Raw genomic sequence first — 16,996 nt, 5'->3', positions numbered from 1 at the left:
GCAATGGTGAACACCTGGAACTTACATAATATTCTAATGCAGTGTCACCCCAATAAAAATAAGTAGGACCAACAGTGACTCCTCCTGTTAGCCGTGGAAAAGCTCACTCTTTGGAGAGGAACTATGCAAGAGATGTGGATGTCGGTGTGCAAAGTACCTGTCTGCTTCTGCCTGGCTGTAAAGCGAGGGAGGCTCTGGCGCAGGGCACGGCAGCCTCTGCCCCTCTCAGCCTGGAAGGCTGCTGTGCCTAGGCCTAGCGAAGCCAAGGGCCAGCCCCTGCCCGGCTGAGTGGGGCAGGGGTGCGGACGTATGGTAATGAGACGTGAGGGGCTTCATCACCACTCAGAAAGGAAGCCTGGGTGCACAAGAGTAGGGTCTGGGTGAAGAGAAGAGAGCACCGGGCCCTCCCCGGTGGTGGCACAACGGGTTAAAGCGCAGCACTGCAAGAGAGCCGCAGTCGGCTTTGTGCAAGGTCCATCCCCGCCCCGGAGGTGACCACATGGCGCGGCAGACCTCTCCTGACCCGCCCGCTGCTCCCCTCAGCAGTTCACCTCATTGATCCGCCTGTTCTGCTCCCCACTCTGTCTCTGGTGAATCATCTCACCGCCCCAGTTCTGTATGCATAAATAAATAAATATTTTTTTTAAAAGAAGAAGAGAGCATACTGGGATGTCCAGAGAGCAGGAACTAGCAAAGAATGGCAGCGGGAAGGTGGAATTCCTAGCAGAAAGGAAAATGTGGGCAAAGCATGAAGGAGAGATTCAGAAGAATTTCCGTGCATTCACACGGGCGGGTGCCCCAGAGCAGGGAGATCAGCAGAACCCAGGTCAGAGGCTGCTGTGACTGGGCTGAGCAGGTGCGTCCACACTCCCTGGGGTGAGGGAGCGCATTGTGGGGGTGGCGGTATCTGCAGCCAAGTGGCTGGATCTGCTCAGGCACGAGCCCCTTCTGGGTGCTTCCAGAAGCATGCTGCTTCCCTGTGCTTGTCCTGGCAGCTGCTCACCAGGGCCTTGCCCCTAGTCTCGTGCTCTGCTGGGCCGTCTGGACATGACACACTTCCACAGGGCTCTGCCCTTGCATTCTCCATTGGGCTTGGGAAGTTACGTCAGGGGTCTTGGTACCACTAGAAGTAGCTGACCGGACAGATGGCCGCCGGGCTTATCTCTCTCCAGCCTTTGAGCTGAAGAATCTTCTAGACACACGGACCAGGGGGAAGTGGTAACTACAATGGCAATGTGTTGTGCCCAGGCCAGGGAAGCGTCCCGCGGTGCACAGGGCTGAAAGTGAGTCCTGTGCACTGATCCCTTTGCCACCCCTTCTATTCTCACTTCTGCTCTGTGTGGACCCCGAGATTGGCGGCTGAGAAAGAACAAGGCGAGGTCTCAGGTAGGGGCTGGCGGAGGGACTGGCCGGTGCTCTGCACATTTGTTTTGTTTTCCGGGAGTGTAATAGCAGTAGGGGAGGGGAGGAAGGGGTTTCTCCCCGCTCTGACTCACTGCGCTCCAGCTCTGGCTGCCTGGGACTCCGCCAGCTCCTGGGGGCCCGCTGAGGGGCGTCTCCAGCTCTCTGCAAGAAACACACGTGCACGGGTGACTCTGGGCACAGGACGACTTGTTTTTGTCACCACGAGGGTTTCCTTGCACACACCTCAGCATGTGCCAGCTGCTTAGCAACAAGCCGCTGGGCAGAGCTGGGAATTAAAGTGTCTTTCTGGAGGCGCCAGCCACAGGTGCCCCGGGAGGGGCTGGGTTCACGGAGGGACCTGCCTGCAGCAGGAGGAGGGAGGCGGCGGCCCCCCGCGGGACAGCCAGAGAGTCCCTCAGGCCCTGGCGCTGTGCCAGGGGTCTGGGCCTGCTGGGGAGGATGCTCCAGAAAACAGAGTGGGGACCGGAAGCCGTGGGCGAGGCGAAGCTGCTAGCAGGTGGCAGGCGAGGTGAGAAAGCGTGGGAAGACCTGCCCTGGGACTCCCCTTGGCAGGATTGAGCTCAGGCCATGTTGCCCTGAAAGCTTCCTCCCTTTTTTGCGGTTCTTGCTTCGGGCCCAAGGTCAAGGGCCTGTCGGGCAGACAGCCTGCCTCTGCCCAAGCCTCAGGCACAGCCAGCTGCACCTGCGCTCTGCAGGTGACGGCCCAGGCTGGCAGCTCAGTCTGCCCTTAGCTGTGTGACCCGGAGAAAGTTATGTTGCCTCTCGGTGCCTCGTGTGTGTCCCTGAGGACTGTGGTGAGAAGTGACCCCGGTAACAGGCCGTGCAGGCGCGTGCACGGTGGGGTCAGTTACACTTGCATGGACGGAGGGGCGGACGGAGGTGCTTCTGGCAGAGCGGAGCCCACGTCAGCATGGAGAGGGCAGAGCGGGACCCAGGACAGCGAGGGCAGGAAGAAGAGCGCCAGGTGGCCTGGGCCGACAGAGCCATCACTGTACCCCGCGACGCCCACATCCGCCCTCCACCCCGGCTTCCATGGCCGCTGGGCTGCTTGGGAGGGAGCCAGGTTTGACCATGTCCTTGCAACTCCAGCACGCTTGGGACCCCCTAGCCCAGGCTTCCCAGAAGGAAAAAAATAAATACCAATTCGTCTCATGGGCAGGTTTGCTGGGAAGAGCAAACTCCAGGCTCCCTGGAGTCACGTCTCAGAAATGTTTCTCCAACCAGTGTCTTCACTGTGCCCCCCCCGGGCGCGGAACCTGGCGTGGGATGTCAGCCGGGGGGTTCGGGAAAATGAAAGACATTACTGAGGTTCAGGACACCCAGATTTGGGTTCAGGCAGCTGTCCCAGCACCAGGCGGCAGCAGCTTCTGGCCCAGAGCCTGGGGCGTCCATCTGGGGCGTCCATGGGCAGGGAGACACACTGTCCAGGCCCGAGAGGTCACAGTCCCTTGTCAGAGGCCCCAGCTTTCCTAGTTGGCACCCCGGGGCCCCCCACTCCTCGCTTCCCTGTGGCGTGCGGCTGACAGGTACAGCTGCAGCAACAGCCCTATTTCTCGAGTTGGGGAATTGAATCACATTCTGTGCATTGTCCTGCTGTCAAGAGCTGTGAGCTTGTGTCTGGCGCCGTGAGCCCGAGCACGAGAGACACTGGGCTCAAAGTCTTGGCCCCAATTGCATAAACCGTTGCGTCACCCCCTTTACTACTGATTACAGGGTGACAAGTTGGGGTGTTTTGCATCCAGCAGGCCACGTCGAATATGTCACGAAAACTAATTTCACTTTGTTCTTACCTTCTTGAAATACGGCCCTTCCAACATGTCCGCGCATGTGTGGCTCTCGCCCCGCTGGCCAGGGCTCCCGGGTCAGGGAGGCTCAGGCCTTGCTTTGGCGGCTGCCAGGCAATCACCAAGCCTCCGCCTGCCTCATGGGAGAATGACAGAGTCAGGCCTAAGTGATTAGGCGCATGGTGCTGGTTACCAGCAGAGGAACTGAGGGGTGGAGAGGAGAGAGGGCGCTTGTGCCCTGCCCTGGCCCCCACACCCTGCCCCTGGGCTGCGTTGGGGGCTCCTCAGGGCTCCAGCCTCTGGGGGGCAGGCCTCCCTGCCTCCCCCTGAGGACTCTCCAGGGGAGCGGAGGCATCTTTATTCATGAGCCAGGCCAGGGCAGCTCTCTGCTTTCCCCGCAAGAGATAAATATGGAAATGTGAGCCCAGAGCTTCCCTGGCTGGGCAGGAAGGCTGCCTGTCTGCAGCCCAGGCTCCTTGAGCCCTGCCCAGTCTCCTCTTCTGCTCAGCCCCCTCTCTGGGAAGTGTCCCCCGCCCGAGGCAGGCTCACAGAAGCCCTGGGCAGCCCCCTACTGACCTTGACCCCCACGGGGCTGCCCCCAATCTTCCTGCTGCCTTCAGAACCCACTGGAACTCCACCTCTCCGGCCCGGGCTTCCTGTCCTGATCCCAAATGCCACCGGGCACACATTTGTTCTTCACGTGTGGCCTGTGGGCAGCAGCCTCTGGTCAGGGAGGAGCGTGGGAAGCAAGAGGCCGCACCCCTCCCCAGATGTGCTCACTCAGAACCCGCCTTCAACAAGAACCCCCGAGAACACTCACCCAGAAGCTGAGCCACCACGAGCCCAGCCCAGCACTGAGCTCCCGTGGGGCTTTGCAGAAAGGACGTTCTCTGTGGAGCCACGGATGATGCCCACGGCACCCCTGGCCGCCCGTGCTCCTGCTGACCCATCGGGGCCCCCCATCTCTGGTCAAACCCAGAGCCCCTAAATACCCTAACTGGGAAGAACCAGCCTCACTCATGTTCACCACTGCTAGGCTGAGGGGAGGCGGACTGGGGTCGTGCCCCGTGGCGTTATGGGGGCTGCAAGAACAGCCTTAGAACCGGGTTCAAATTCTGCCACTAGCTACATGTGTGATTTGGGCAAATTAATGCAACACTGAGCCTCTCTTTGCTCATCTGTGCGGTGGGATCTCAGGGGCACCCACGTCAGCGGCTTGCTAGAGAATTCCCTGGAGCAGCGCGGGCAGGGTGCGTGAGCCCGCCTGGCAGTGGGTGTTACGAAAGCGAAATGAAATCGGGGTGTCTGCAGACTTAGCATCACAGGCGTTGACTGAACCCCAGGCGGGCAGAGGCCAGCTCCTTCACACAGGAGCAAAGGGGCACAGGTGGGTCCCGCCCCCAGGCCCCAGCAGGAGTTGACCTCACCGTGCCCTGCGGCAGGATCAGAGAGTGGGTGACTCTGCCTGGGGCCCAGGCCAGGGTGTCCACCAGCCCCGCGCTCGGCCCTCCTTAGGGTGGAGGCGCCTAGCGGGGACCCTCCTGGGAAGCCCTCCAGAGCCGCCCCCTCCCCGCCGAAGTCCGGTCTCCCCTGCCACCCTCTGGACCTCTGAGGAAGTCAGGCCGCACTGGCCGGGGTCACTGCACCGGCAGCACAACCAGACTCAGAGTTTGGGAGGAGACAGGTTGCCCCCGGGGAAATGTGTCAGGACTGTGTGCCCTGTGGGAGGTCTGTGGGGAGAGTAAGAAACGGGGTTCCCAGCTGGGCTGCCTTTTGGTGAGCGTTGACATTCCTGCTGTCTGTGCTCCCGAGTCCTGACACTTGGCACATCTCCTGGCACTTCCCTGCCAACCTTTGGTCCTAGACTCTGGGGTGCCCCCGGACTGGCTCCCCACCCTGAGCCCAGTGACATCCACAAATGGGGTTTCTACAGAACTCTGCTGTGGAGACCTGTTCTCCTTTCTCCTGAGAAGGGACTGGGAAGGGGGTACACTGGCCACCATCCGCAGGAGAGACAGGGAGGCTTCGGTCCCCACAGTGAGCCTCTCCTGTTGCAAAATTCCTTGTTTCAATGGGCATGGGTTTTTAAAAGATTTATTTATTTATGCATACAGAATTGGGGTGCAGGCCACAAGTACAGCGGTGGGGGTGAGAGGACTCACCAGAGACAGAGTGGGGAGCAGATCAATGAAATCCACTGCTGAGGGGAGCAGCGGACGGGTCAGGAGCGGTCTGCCGTGCCCTGTGGGTCACCTCCAGAGCCAGGGATCGAACTCGTGTTGCTGTGGCTTTGGAGAACTTCGTGATGCGGTGCTTTAACCCGTTGGGACACCAGGGAGAGCCCCCATTTGTGTTTTTTAAATTTCCTCAGCTTGATACTTATGGCACATGCAGCATCCTCTCCTATCAATACAAAACAATATGAACATGGCGCCTCTCAGCCCCTGAGCACCCAGGAAGTCACTGCACAGTCCTCTTCCGGGGAGGGAAGCCCGCTGTTCCCAGCTACAGCTCCTCTCTGGGGAAGCGCCTGCACCCAGGCCCCACCCCCATCCCGGCACCCCAGGGGCCCCAGGAGCCCAGCCCAGCCTCAGTTTTCCTCTCACCCATTTTTCATTTGACTAAGCTAAACCTCTGGGAAAGATTAAAACTCTCTCCCGAGGTGACCTGGGAGTGGGCAGCATGATGTTCAGGCCTGGGCCCATCTGACCTCAAAGCTCAGGCCCCGTGGGTCCGCCCCCCTCTCTCTCTGCAGGATGTTTCCCCTCTCTCCATGTCTGCTACCAACCTCTTCCTGTACCTCGGGCAGAGATGGGGCCACCTGTGACTGGAGTAGTGGGGTAGAGCTTAAGCTGTGGAGAAGAAAAAACAAGGGGGACATTCTCGGAAATGGGGGGCACAACTTTGGAGGCACCGTGAATGTGCTCACTCTCATAACATGCTCGACTTCCGCAGCTGGGACTCAGCTGGCCCCGGCTCCCTGCAGTCGGTCGCAGGCTGTCAGCTCTCTCCGAGTTCCAGACCCGGTGGCTGAGGCCATCCTAGTAGGTTCTAACTGAGACACGGCTCAGCCGAGCAGCCTCCCGGTAGCCAGGACCCTGTGAAATGAGCTGGGTGTAGACTAAATGGGACTCCATCTTGAGTGGGTTACCCTAGAAGAAGCTGAGGAGATGAAACAAATAACCAGTTTCAGGACTGGTTGCAAACATCTGCTGTCCTACCTGCTCCAGCTGGAGTGACCGCAGGTGAGAAGTCCAAGAACCTTGCAGTTACCATAGCAACTGCCTTCTTCCTTCAAAAATCCTCAACCCCTCCCCTTTCCAGTTTCACAAATGAGTGTTTTTCTCAATTAGTAAAACCACCTTCTTTCTAACCTACCAGATTGACTTCCAATGGAAACCCAGATAATTTCCAGAGTATGATGAACTCCTATTTTGTCACACATGCTAATGATGGGGTGATCTATGTTGGTGGCCTGAGATTAATGAGCAGCAACAGGACTGGAGGAATCTCCTGCTCTGAATTAAGATGTCATTAATCCAGTTTTAGATGGACATTGTAGATTGAGTAATGGACAGAAATAAAAGGGAGTTTGATTATAAAATGTAAGTAATCGATGATAATCCTTCAGGATGGTGGCACTTCAGGCAGAGAGGGAGAAATATGACAGAGGGATATAGGTAAGTGTATGATGTAGAGATAGAAATGGAGCTAAAAATACCTATCGCTAGAGATGAACCTTTGCCAACAGATCAACACAAGGGCCAGGGGGTGCCCGTTCAATGACAAATTCAAGTTTATAAGGCATCTTTTGCCAATTCATTATTTCTCTCCCCCCACTGTTTTTTTTTTTTTTTTTTTGACATTTTACTTCCAGAGTCATAGAAACTGGTGACACACAGCTAGAAGCAATTTTGATGCTTTTCTGATTCAGCCCCTCATTTTACATCCTGAGAAAATGGATGTCCCAGGAGACAAATGACTCAACCATTCACACCCAGAGATGCTCACTGTCCCTCACTCCAGCACAGTTTCCTCTGCAACAAATTTATCCTTTAAACATCCCGGGCATTTACAAAGCCCCTCAGTATACCAGATCCTAACCAAAAGCAGCGAGGATAAAATTAAGAGCAAAGAAGAATACTTCCCTTCAAGGGAAGTATTTGTCTTTTCTTCTGCCGAGAAGGTGAAGGAGACCTGGAAATGAATGAGGAGGCTTGATTGTGTCTTGTTTTCTATTAAGAAAAAAACAAAAAAAGTGAACCAACTTCTCTGGTAGTTCCAGGGAGAAACCAAGTCTAGAACAAAAACAGAAATTGCTTTCCTGGCCCCAACGGCACGGGGCTAATTTATTTCTGGGCTAATTTTCTTCTTGGAGAGAGGCAGTGAAGTGAGCGCCTTGAGCTGTTGTTGCCTTGTAATCAAGCTGGAGTTCTTTCCCCGCCTCGCCTGGAAAACGCACCACCGTTCCCCACCCACACGTAGTGAAGGGGCAGCTCTGAGAAGTGGCCTGGGGGCCCCGGAGTCCCCTGCGGGACAGGGAGGCCGGGCCTTGTTAACCTCCTCAAAGAGAGCCCGCGGGTGGCCGGCAGCTGGCTCTACCTCTACCTCATGGGCTGAGAGCTGGGACTGGGGTTCGATTTCACTCTTACTCTTGGGGGGCCCCGCTGCCCCGTCCCGCCCACACGGAGCTCGGCTCACAGCCCGCCCCACCGACTGCTGCGAGTATCTGCTGAATGGACGCTCTGGCAGGAATCGGGTTTGGGACTGACCGTTTCTAATTAGGGGAAGTGTCTCTCTCTCCCGTCCACGTGAGCAGGTGAGCAGGTGGGGCGCTGCTCCAGGCGTGATTCAGAGCCCCATGAATCACCCGCTGAAGTAGTGACGGGGATGATGAGTATTAAGGCCAAGCGGTGAGGCTCTTTAGCAGAGCTGAGGTAAGACGCCCTTTGCAACACATTTGTCTTTTCGCTGCTCACAGGTGGGGTTGCCCCCATTTCCTTGGGCTTGAAAAAGACCAGCTGAAGGAGTCACTTGCTCATTCGAAAGACCTCAGCGAGCACCTGCTGTATACCTGGCCTTGTACCAGCACAGGGCGGCGGGCAAAACCAGGTCACTCCCCGCCTCTACGTAGCTCACAGGGATTTTTTTTTTAAAGACTTATTTATTTGTACATACAGAACTGGGGTACAGCCAGAGGGGCGGTGAGAGGCTTCACCCGAGACAGAGTGGGGAGCAGAACAAGGTCAACTGTCAAAGTACACTGCTGAGGGGAGCAGCGGGCGGGTCAGGAGAGGTCTGCCACGCCATGTGGTCTCCTCCGGGGCAGGCGGGAATCGAACTCATGCGGGAGTGGCTTTAGCTTCTTAGTGCTGTGCTTTAACCCGCTGCGCTGCCAGGGAGGGCCAGAAGAAAGGAATTTATCAAACAATCCACGAACGATTCTTCATAAGCAGGAGAAACGTTCCAGAGGGTGGGACCTAACGATGTCTGGGTGCTCTGACCCAGACTCAGACAGCTTCCTGAGGAAATGGAAACTAAGCAGAAGTCAGCTGGGGTGGGAGGGGCGCGGGGGGTGAGGGCGGGGGAGCACTCCTGACAGAGGCAACAGCGGGCCGCAGGAACAGCGCAGTCAAAGAGCAGCATGGCGAAGGCCCCGACTGTGCTCAGAAAGCCATGGGCCCCAAGAGGGAACAAGACTGGGGTGCCGGCTGGTCTGGAAGGCGAGGGAGGCCGGGCACAGCGGCAGTGCAGCTGGAGAGCCGGGTCTGCTGAAGGCAGCTCGTCTGACCTCAGCTCGCCTTCCCTCCCTGCCCCAAAGCCCCCACCCACCTAGTAGTGTGACTTAGGCAGGTACTTCGCCAGAACAATGGCCCTCAGGTTCTGGATGTTGGAGATCCTTGCTCGAGAAGAGCCTGCTGGGGCTTTGCTCCCTGGCAGGCCTCCCAAGGGGCAGCTGCTGTCTGCCAGCAAGCCCCAGCGGGTGCTGAGGCAGCCACGCAGGGGGCCTGGTGCCTGGCTAATTCCCGCAGAAGCAAGAGCAGGCAACCGACCGCTGAGTACACATTTCAGGGGGCCACAAGGAGGACTCCTTGGGGGGGGCCTGAGGCTGGGGGGCGGGGGTGGGGGCTTGGTTCACAGCCAGACTTTGCAGCCATTTGATAACAAAGGAAAGTAGAGCCTTGCAGAAGGAACTGTGTCCTGAGAGCCAGAGTATGGCTCGTTCTCCAGGCCTACGGGTGGCCAGCACCCCCACACCCCTCCTGTGCTTTGGTCCATCTGAGCTCTGCTTCAGCAGGCTGATGGGCAGGAATCTATTCCGAGGGCTGAGGGCTGTGGGCTGTGGGTGGCGGCTGGGTTGGGCCCTGGGCAGAGCTAAGGCTGGTTGCCACCTCCTCCTGACACAGCAATGGTCAAAGGGGGCCGGGTGGCAGGGTGCAGAAGTCCCCAGACCCCTCAGTTCACACAAAGCTGGGACAGGGGAATCTCAAGAGGACCTGCAGCCTCCATATGAGCCTAAAGCAGGCATCAGGCCCGGGAAACACTGCTGTGTTTCCTCTGAACTTAGTGCAACTTCTGGAAAGATGAGATATGCAGATGCAGAGATTGGAGGGGTTCTGGCATGGGAGGTGGGGGGCGGGGCTGGCCCCCGGGGTTTTGATGCCTTTTTTTTTTTTTTAATGTAACTACCTACCCAGCTGCCCTTTTCTGCAGATTGGGGGGCGGGGGCACGGGTTGCAGAAGCGAACCACGGGATGCACTCAGCACAGATCCCGGGGCCTTCCGTGCTCTATTGGCTAGGTGATGTGAGGTGCTCTACTGGCTAGGTGCCGCCCAAGCACCTGTAGGGACGAGCCTCTTCTGTGGCTTCCGGAGCTTGCAGAGGCGCCTGTTGTCTGCCTGGCAAGAGACACATCTCAACCATATTCTGGAGCTCTCCTCGCCACGTGGCCGGTGCAGAGAAAGGGTGTGGATACAGCCGGGAGAAGTCTCCATGCCTAGCACCCCAGAAACTTCAGCCTGAAGGCAGCCCTAGACTGTGATGATGAGCAATGGATTGTCTGCTGTCTGTATTAGCATGGGGGAAGGGACGCACACACCAAGGTCTTTTTCAGGTTTCAAACTCTTAAGACCAAGCTCGTCTTGACAACTCCTCGTGCTTAGAATTTATCACAGTGTAATTTTACTCTTACTTGTGTCCTTGTTTATTACTACGTAGCTCACCCACTTTTCTGGATGCTCTTACATAGTGCTTGTTTTACCCCAGCACGGTGCTTCATACACAGTAACTGCTCAGTAACTGTTGAATTGAGGAATGACTGTCAACATAAAAAGAAAAATCCTTCCCGTTTTAGCAACTTCCATGCACTACACAGGTGATGCCAGAAGGTGGCGACAAATACCCGCAGCAGAGTATTTCCTGCTTTAGCGGCGTTGGCAGCTGAGAATTATATAAAGCAACATATGCATTGTTTCCTCACCTCCGAGTGTAGGTTTATACCCTCGAAAAATACTTACGAGAAACAGCAAGATGTAGCAGAGACGATCTGGCAGGTCTGCATGCAAATCTTGCCTTGGCCACCATCTGCCAGCTGTGACCGCTCAAACTCATGTCCTAGTCCATCAGTTTTCCAGAAGTACCTCGCATTAATAGCCCATTCTTTCTAACAAATGAAGAAGCAGATGGAAATCTCTCTCCCTAACTTCCTACATGTTCCTGGGGTTGTAGGATGGCGGTGTGAACAGTCCTTATTGCTCTTCCTAAGATTGCAGCAGATTCGGATTAAGAGAAAACTAATTTAGGGGTTCCCTGGTGGCACAGGGGCTGAAGTCCTAGCAATCCAGTATCATCCCTGCAGTGGGAGTTCGAGCCCCACCAGGGAGTGACCCACGTGGCACAGCAGACTTCTCCAGTCTGGGTGCTGCTCCCCTCAGCAGTGTATTTCAGTACATCTGACTGTTCTGCTCCCCACTCTGTCTCTGCTGAATCCTCTCACCCCCGCCCTCACACCTCTGGCCTGCACCCCATTTCTTGAATGCATAAATAAGCCTTAAAAAAAAATGAAATTAACTTCAATGTTCCATGAAGTGGAATTGAGGATGAACCCTTACAGTTAGTGCTGGGGAAGCCCACACTGTCCAGCACCAGGCCTGCACAGCCCGCTCACCACCCCCCACCGGCACCCCACCACCTGACAATAGCTTTCCCCCCTCACTTCCCTCAGCTCGCTGGTGTTTGGGCTGTGACCGTCTCCCTCATCACCAGCCCAGCTTGCTGACCAGAGCCTCCAGGATACCATCGAGGTTCCCACAGGGCAGCTGTTTTTAGCAGCAGCGTTGGACTGTTCATCAAGATGATTTAGCCCCTGCTGTCTGCAGCCCGAGCTGCGTGCGAGTGGGGTCGAGAAACGGGAGTGGAGAAAGGGGGGTGGAGGAAGGGGGGTGGAGGAAGGGGCGAGCAAACAGGCCCTGCACTCTGGGTTGTTACGCTTCGATATCAGATACTAAAAGTCCTTAAATAAATATGAGTGGCCGATGGTGCTAGGCTCGAGGGGGTGTGGAGCCGTAGTGGAGCTGGAGGGACTGTGGCAAAGAGCCCCCTTCACTTAGTGGGGTGTCCGCCAGGCCGATGCTGGGGGCCTGGAGACCCGATCTGGGGGGCGGGGGAGGACAGTGAATAAACTATGTAAAGATGGTGTCTGGTGGGAGCTCTGGGGAGAGAGCGGTGAAGGGGGTCAGGGAAACCGGATGGGGAGATGACCCCTTCGTGTGGAGCCAGCTGGGTGATGCGGGGCTCCCATTTCACCACACAGTTGGCGCTCAGACGCCACATACAGCTGTGACAAATGCAAGACCTGGCGACACACACCCGGGCGACACACACCTACAGTAGTGCGCATCTGCAGAGCTTCTGTGGGGATGTGGGGGGTGCGCGCGGGCGGGGAGGTGGTGGTGGGCGGCGGAGCCGAGAGCTGGGGCTGGGGACCGACCGGGAAGGACACAGCAAACCAGCGCTGCCCCAACCCCCTCCCCCCAGCACAGCCCAGAACTCACAGGTCAGGAGGGCGGAAACCACCAGCCTAGAAAGCAGGGAAGCGCAGGCGGCGCAGCGGGAGAGCGTGGCCAGCAGAGAAGCTTCAATGGCTGCGAGCTAGCGAGCGTTTGGGCTGGACACGGAGAGCAGGGGGCGTTTCCGGAGAGCAGGGGGCGTTTCCGTTGGGCCCAGAGGCTCGGGAGAAAGCGAAGGGGGCAGCTGGCAAAGCGAGGGGCGGCTGGCCAGACCAGGAGCAGGGGATTTGCGATTGGCGAGCAGGTGACGCCACGGTTCCGAATTCAACCTGCGCAACTGGACAGGCCACTGGAGGTGGACCAGAGAAGAGAGGCATGCGCCCGCCCCCATTTCTTTTCCTCTTCCACCAGGCAGGGTAATGCAAGGTGTCAAGGATAAGAGCCCCAGAAGACAGCCCTGGCCAGAGCCGCACCTGGATCATGTTAGACTTCAGCCTCTAGAACTTTGAGGAATCTGTTTCTGTTGTTTATAACCCCCCAGTTTATAAACCCAGTTTCAGTCTGACTGCTTGCACTACTAAAGCAGACAAACATCCACAGATAAATACATAAGTTCAAAGCTCTGTTTTATGTAGTCAAAGATTTACAACCAGAAGATGTATAGGTTACAAATGTCACCGTAGATTATTTCCACATCAACCTGTGATGATCGGCGTTAAAGGAAAATACCTTGAATTCATAAAGTAAAACAAAAAGCAAATTTTCAAAAATGTTATTAAGAACAGAACAAATGTCAAGCAACAATATGGAAAATAAAAATACTTGTTTTCTGAGGCAATTTTGTTCTCCAAGAGACGCGAACAGCAGTTCAAAGCTTGCTGCATTCCTAGAGGTGGACGGGAATGTGGCTTCATTTCTGTGATGATCCATCTGAAGCTGAACTGTATCATCCACAGAAAGCGCATTCCCCTGGGAGGAAAACTCAGAGCCCGGCGGGGTGGCAGCTGGAAAGGGGAGCACCCGCAGCTTCTGGAGCGCCCCTGAGCACACGCCCCCCGCGGGAGGGGCTTCAGTGAACACCCCACCAGGCCCATGTAACTTCTATAGCTCGAAATTTACAATCGATTTTTTCTCTAGGGTTTCAGATCTAAGTTAATTTTTAATAGACTGACCTAAACTGTTCAGTTGTTTCCAGATATTCCTTAACGCAAGTTTGCCATGGGCCTCCCGGGTGGTGCAGGGGTTCACGTCTCCCTCACACAGCTATCAGCAGCCACCGCAGCAGGTGGTCAGATGCCCGCCAGCACCTGCTGCTCCCCTGAGCAGTGGACTTCGCCGATCTGCCTGTTCTGCTCCCCACTCTGTCTCTGGTGAAGCCTCTCACTGCCCCTGCACCTCTGGCCTGTACCCCAGTACTGTATGCACAAATAAATAAATTTAAAAAAATATATTTTTTTCTGAAATAAATGGCTGCTGCTGTTTTACCGCCCTGTGTTCTGGGGTGAAGCCTCACAGCAGCAGTACCGGGACCAGAGCTTGGGGTCTGCCAGTGGGGCTGCAGGCTCAAGCCCCAGCCAGCTCCTCCTCCCTGGCAGTTTCTCTTCCCCTGGCCTCTTGTGCTGGGTCCTGACATGGACGTGCGAGCTGTACTCGGGGGAGTTTTCTCCCTCCCTCTGTGTTCCAGGTGTAGGAGGCCTGAGCTAGGGAGCTCGTCTCTCTCAGGGTCAGCAGGCCCTGGTAGGACGCACAGAGGAAGAGGCACCAGGGCCCCCAGGGCACACGGCAGTCACAGAAGGCCGCCCTCCGCGTGCCTCCCAGCAGCCTGTAGCGCTCTGCAAGTTGCGTGACTTAGCAGCCAGGACCCAGTGACATCAGTTGCTAGATTTATTCATCCAGAAACACCCATATCCCTTCTGTCTTAAGGCCACATGGTTTGTTGGGTTTTGTCTTGTTTTCTGCCCTTTCCCTGGGGAATGTCCTTTAGCTTTGTGGGTGCAGACAGAGGCTGGACTATCATCGACACCCTGTCCCCGGGGCCTGCTCTGCTTTCTTCTCCTGGGCCCTCTCTGTTTCCCAGGCACCTGGCCTGCCGGCTCCAAGAAGAAACTCTTTGTGTTCTCAAAATAAGCCCAGTCATGTTCTATTTTTAAGGGGTTTTAAATGGCTCTTTCGTGAAAGAAAAGTCCCTGTCGAGGGAGCTCCCCCAGGGCGAGTGTGAGCTGGCGACAGGGAGAAACCAGGTCTGGGCAGGCCGAGAGAGCGCAGGGAGGCCACGAGGCTGGACACCCCCCTCCCCCGGGAGGTTCCCAAGCTGCCCCATGGGCCGGCCCAGAAGGCGGCTCCCCGTTTGCGCCTTGTCCTTGGGGACAGAGAGCCAGGGAGCAAAGGGGTGCTAACTGCCGCCAACTCGGCCCTGCGCACGATCTGCTGCGCCCCTCACCCACAGGAAGCAGCCCGATGCCTCCGTGAGGACGGGAGAGGGAGCCCGGGGCAGTCCCCGCGGGCTGCAGTGGGAACCACGGCCCTGCTGCACGGCTCTGCCCGTGGGCACCGCGGGCCCGGCCCTGTGCCCTCCCGGCCCTGCGCCCTCCCGACACCTGAGCGTGTGTTCCCGTTGCAGTTCTTCCCTTACGGAGACGCCTCCAAGTTTGCCCAGCACGCCTTCCGGACCTTCGACAAGAACGGGGACGGCACCATCGACTTCCGAGAGTTCATCTGCGCCCTGTCCATCACCTCCAGGGGCAGCTTCGAGCAGAAGCTGAACTGGGCCTTCAACATGTACGACCTGGACGGCGACGGCAAGATCACCCGAGTGGAGATGCTGGAGATCATTGAGGTGAGGGGCGGGGCCAGGGTCGGGGGCGGGGCCGGGCAGGGCGTGGCCAGCGCTCAGAGGCGTGGCCAGCGCCCCACAGTCTCGTGGCTCCACGTGAGCCCTCCACATGGCCGACCAGTGCATCGGCGGCTTCTGATCAAACGTCTGTCCAGAGTGGTCGCTCTGCCGGGCCCAGACCGGCAGCCTCTGTCCGCCCGTCTAACTGCCTCCGTCTGCTCGCTTCTCCCCACCCTCCTCACGTCCAGCCCGGCCCCCTCTCCGTGCACACCCAAAGCACCGCCTTGGCTCACACGCCTCCCGCTAGAATGCTAGAACGCCCTTCCTGCTCTCTCGCCCTTCAAGGGCCAGTGGTCTCGCCTCGTCCAAGAAGCCCTCTACCCGCCAGCAACCGCTAGCTCTCCACCGCCCTCTGGACACTTCCTCTCTGTTCCAGTCACAGGGAGGTGCCCACTGACCCGAGGGCCAGGTAAGAAGCGGCAAGGACGACAGAGGCGGGCAGGAACTGGAAAGAGGGCAATGGTCAGCGAGAGGAGAAGCCGGCGAAGGACACGTGCCCCACTGACAGACGTGGGTCTGGCCGGAAGTGGCGGTCCTTTCTCCTGGCCTCATCCCCAAACTGCTGTGTCTGCTTCCTCCAGCCAGAAACAGGGGGTCACCCAGAGTTCCATATCTAATTGGTCAGATGACCCATAGATATTGGATTGTATTGCTCTGATCTTAAACCATTTAAGGAGTCCTTTGAAATTAATGTAATTCCTGTATCACATCGCAGGAGAACTTTATGGCCTGTTTCTTATTTTCCCAAGGCTATCTACAAAATGGTGGGCACCGTGATCATGATGAAGATGAACGAAGATGGTCTCACGCCTGAGCAGCGAGTAGACAAGATTTTCAGCAAGATGGATAAGAACAAAGATGATCAGATTACACTGGATGAATTCAAAGAAGCTGCAAAGAGCGACCCTTCCATTGTATTACTTCTGCAGTGCGACATTCAGAAATGAGCTGAAGTCAAGGCTATGGACTGCACAAGAGTCTCAATGTTCCATTCAGTCTGCAGCTATTCACACACACACACACATACACACACTCACACAAATATATTGCTTGGACTACCTTACCTATAAATGGACTCGCTTCTTGTGTTTGAAACACTTGTGTGCATGAGAATGTCATTTGCTAATGAATTTTAAAAGCATATATTATAAAACAAAGAACCAACCTGCCACAATGTGATATGTGTAATATCATTTCATAAAAAACCCTCCTCCTCCAAAGCCTGGGCAGAAATGTGCTGCGAAGAGTTATATGATTTCTTGTTCATGTTTTGCTAATGCTCGTGTCTTCTTGATTACGTAATGTTAGTAGCACTGAGCCCCCCATGGTAATGTAACGTGACTAAGCTGTGTCGCCATCTCCTGTAAAATAGCCCTGGGCATGCCCGGTAGGGCCATGGCTGCTCCCCGATGCCCACACAGAGCTTGTACTATCAGTGTGTATGACATTTGCATGCCTTTTAGGTTTGCCTTAATCCTTATTTCATTTGCACCCTACCAACCTGGAAAGAGCTGTGTTGGAATTAATGCAGTATACAATTTAAAACCCTGCTAAATGACTCATTAAGTATATCTACCTATATATACATAGACACAAAGATATTATTTATTGAAAGTAAAAAAAGAGATGGAAGTGTATTGATTTCTGCTTGAATTTTCAAAGGCTTCTAAAGAGGTGGCAATAGATGTCCCAAATAAATTTATAACATTTGATTTTTTCCCCCTCAATTCTTATTTCACTAGGGTGAGGTTGGAGACAGATGTTCACGACCACGGGGGGGGGGGGGGGGGGGGCGGTGCCAGCGGCCATTTCCTTAAATACACAGCTGCAGAATTGTCAAGAGGGGGGAAGGGCAACTTTCTTCAGCCTGGCCCTCAAAAGGGGG

The 16,996-nt window shown here is 56.0% G+C and overlaps 1 protein-coding gene across 1 annotated transcript in view; it reads left to right on the top strand.

Moving 5' to 3' along the window:
• Positions 1 to 16,823, top strand: part of VSNL1 (visinin-like 1) — an 87,880-nt gene extending 71,057 nt beyond the window's left edge. The window contains exons 3-4 of the mRNA XM_004686428.2: positions 14,839 to 15,054; positions 15,861 to 16,823. Coding sequence (XP_004686485.1) covers positions 14,839 to 15,054; positions 15,861 to 16,058 — 414 coding nt within the window. The 3' untranslated portion in view covers positions 16,059 to 16,823. The remainder of the gene's footprint in view (positions 1 to 14,838; positions 15,055 to 15,860) is intronic.
• Positions 16,824 to 16,996: the final 173 nt, after the last annotated feature.

Source organism: Condylura cristata, unplaced genomic scaffold, assembly GCF_000260355.1.
Source record: "Condylura cristata isolate star-nosed mole 26May11 unplaced genomic scaffold, ConCri1.0 scaffold00020, whole genome shotgun sequence".
Classification (NCBI taxonomy): Eukaryota; Metazoa; Chordata; class Mammalia; order Eulipotyphla; family Talpidae; genus Condylura; species Condylura cristata.
Note: the sequence above shows the minus strand (reverse complement) of the source record. Positions and strands in the feature narration are given on the sequence as shown.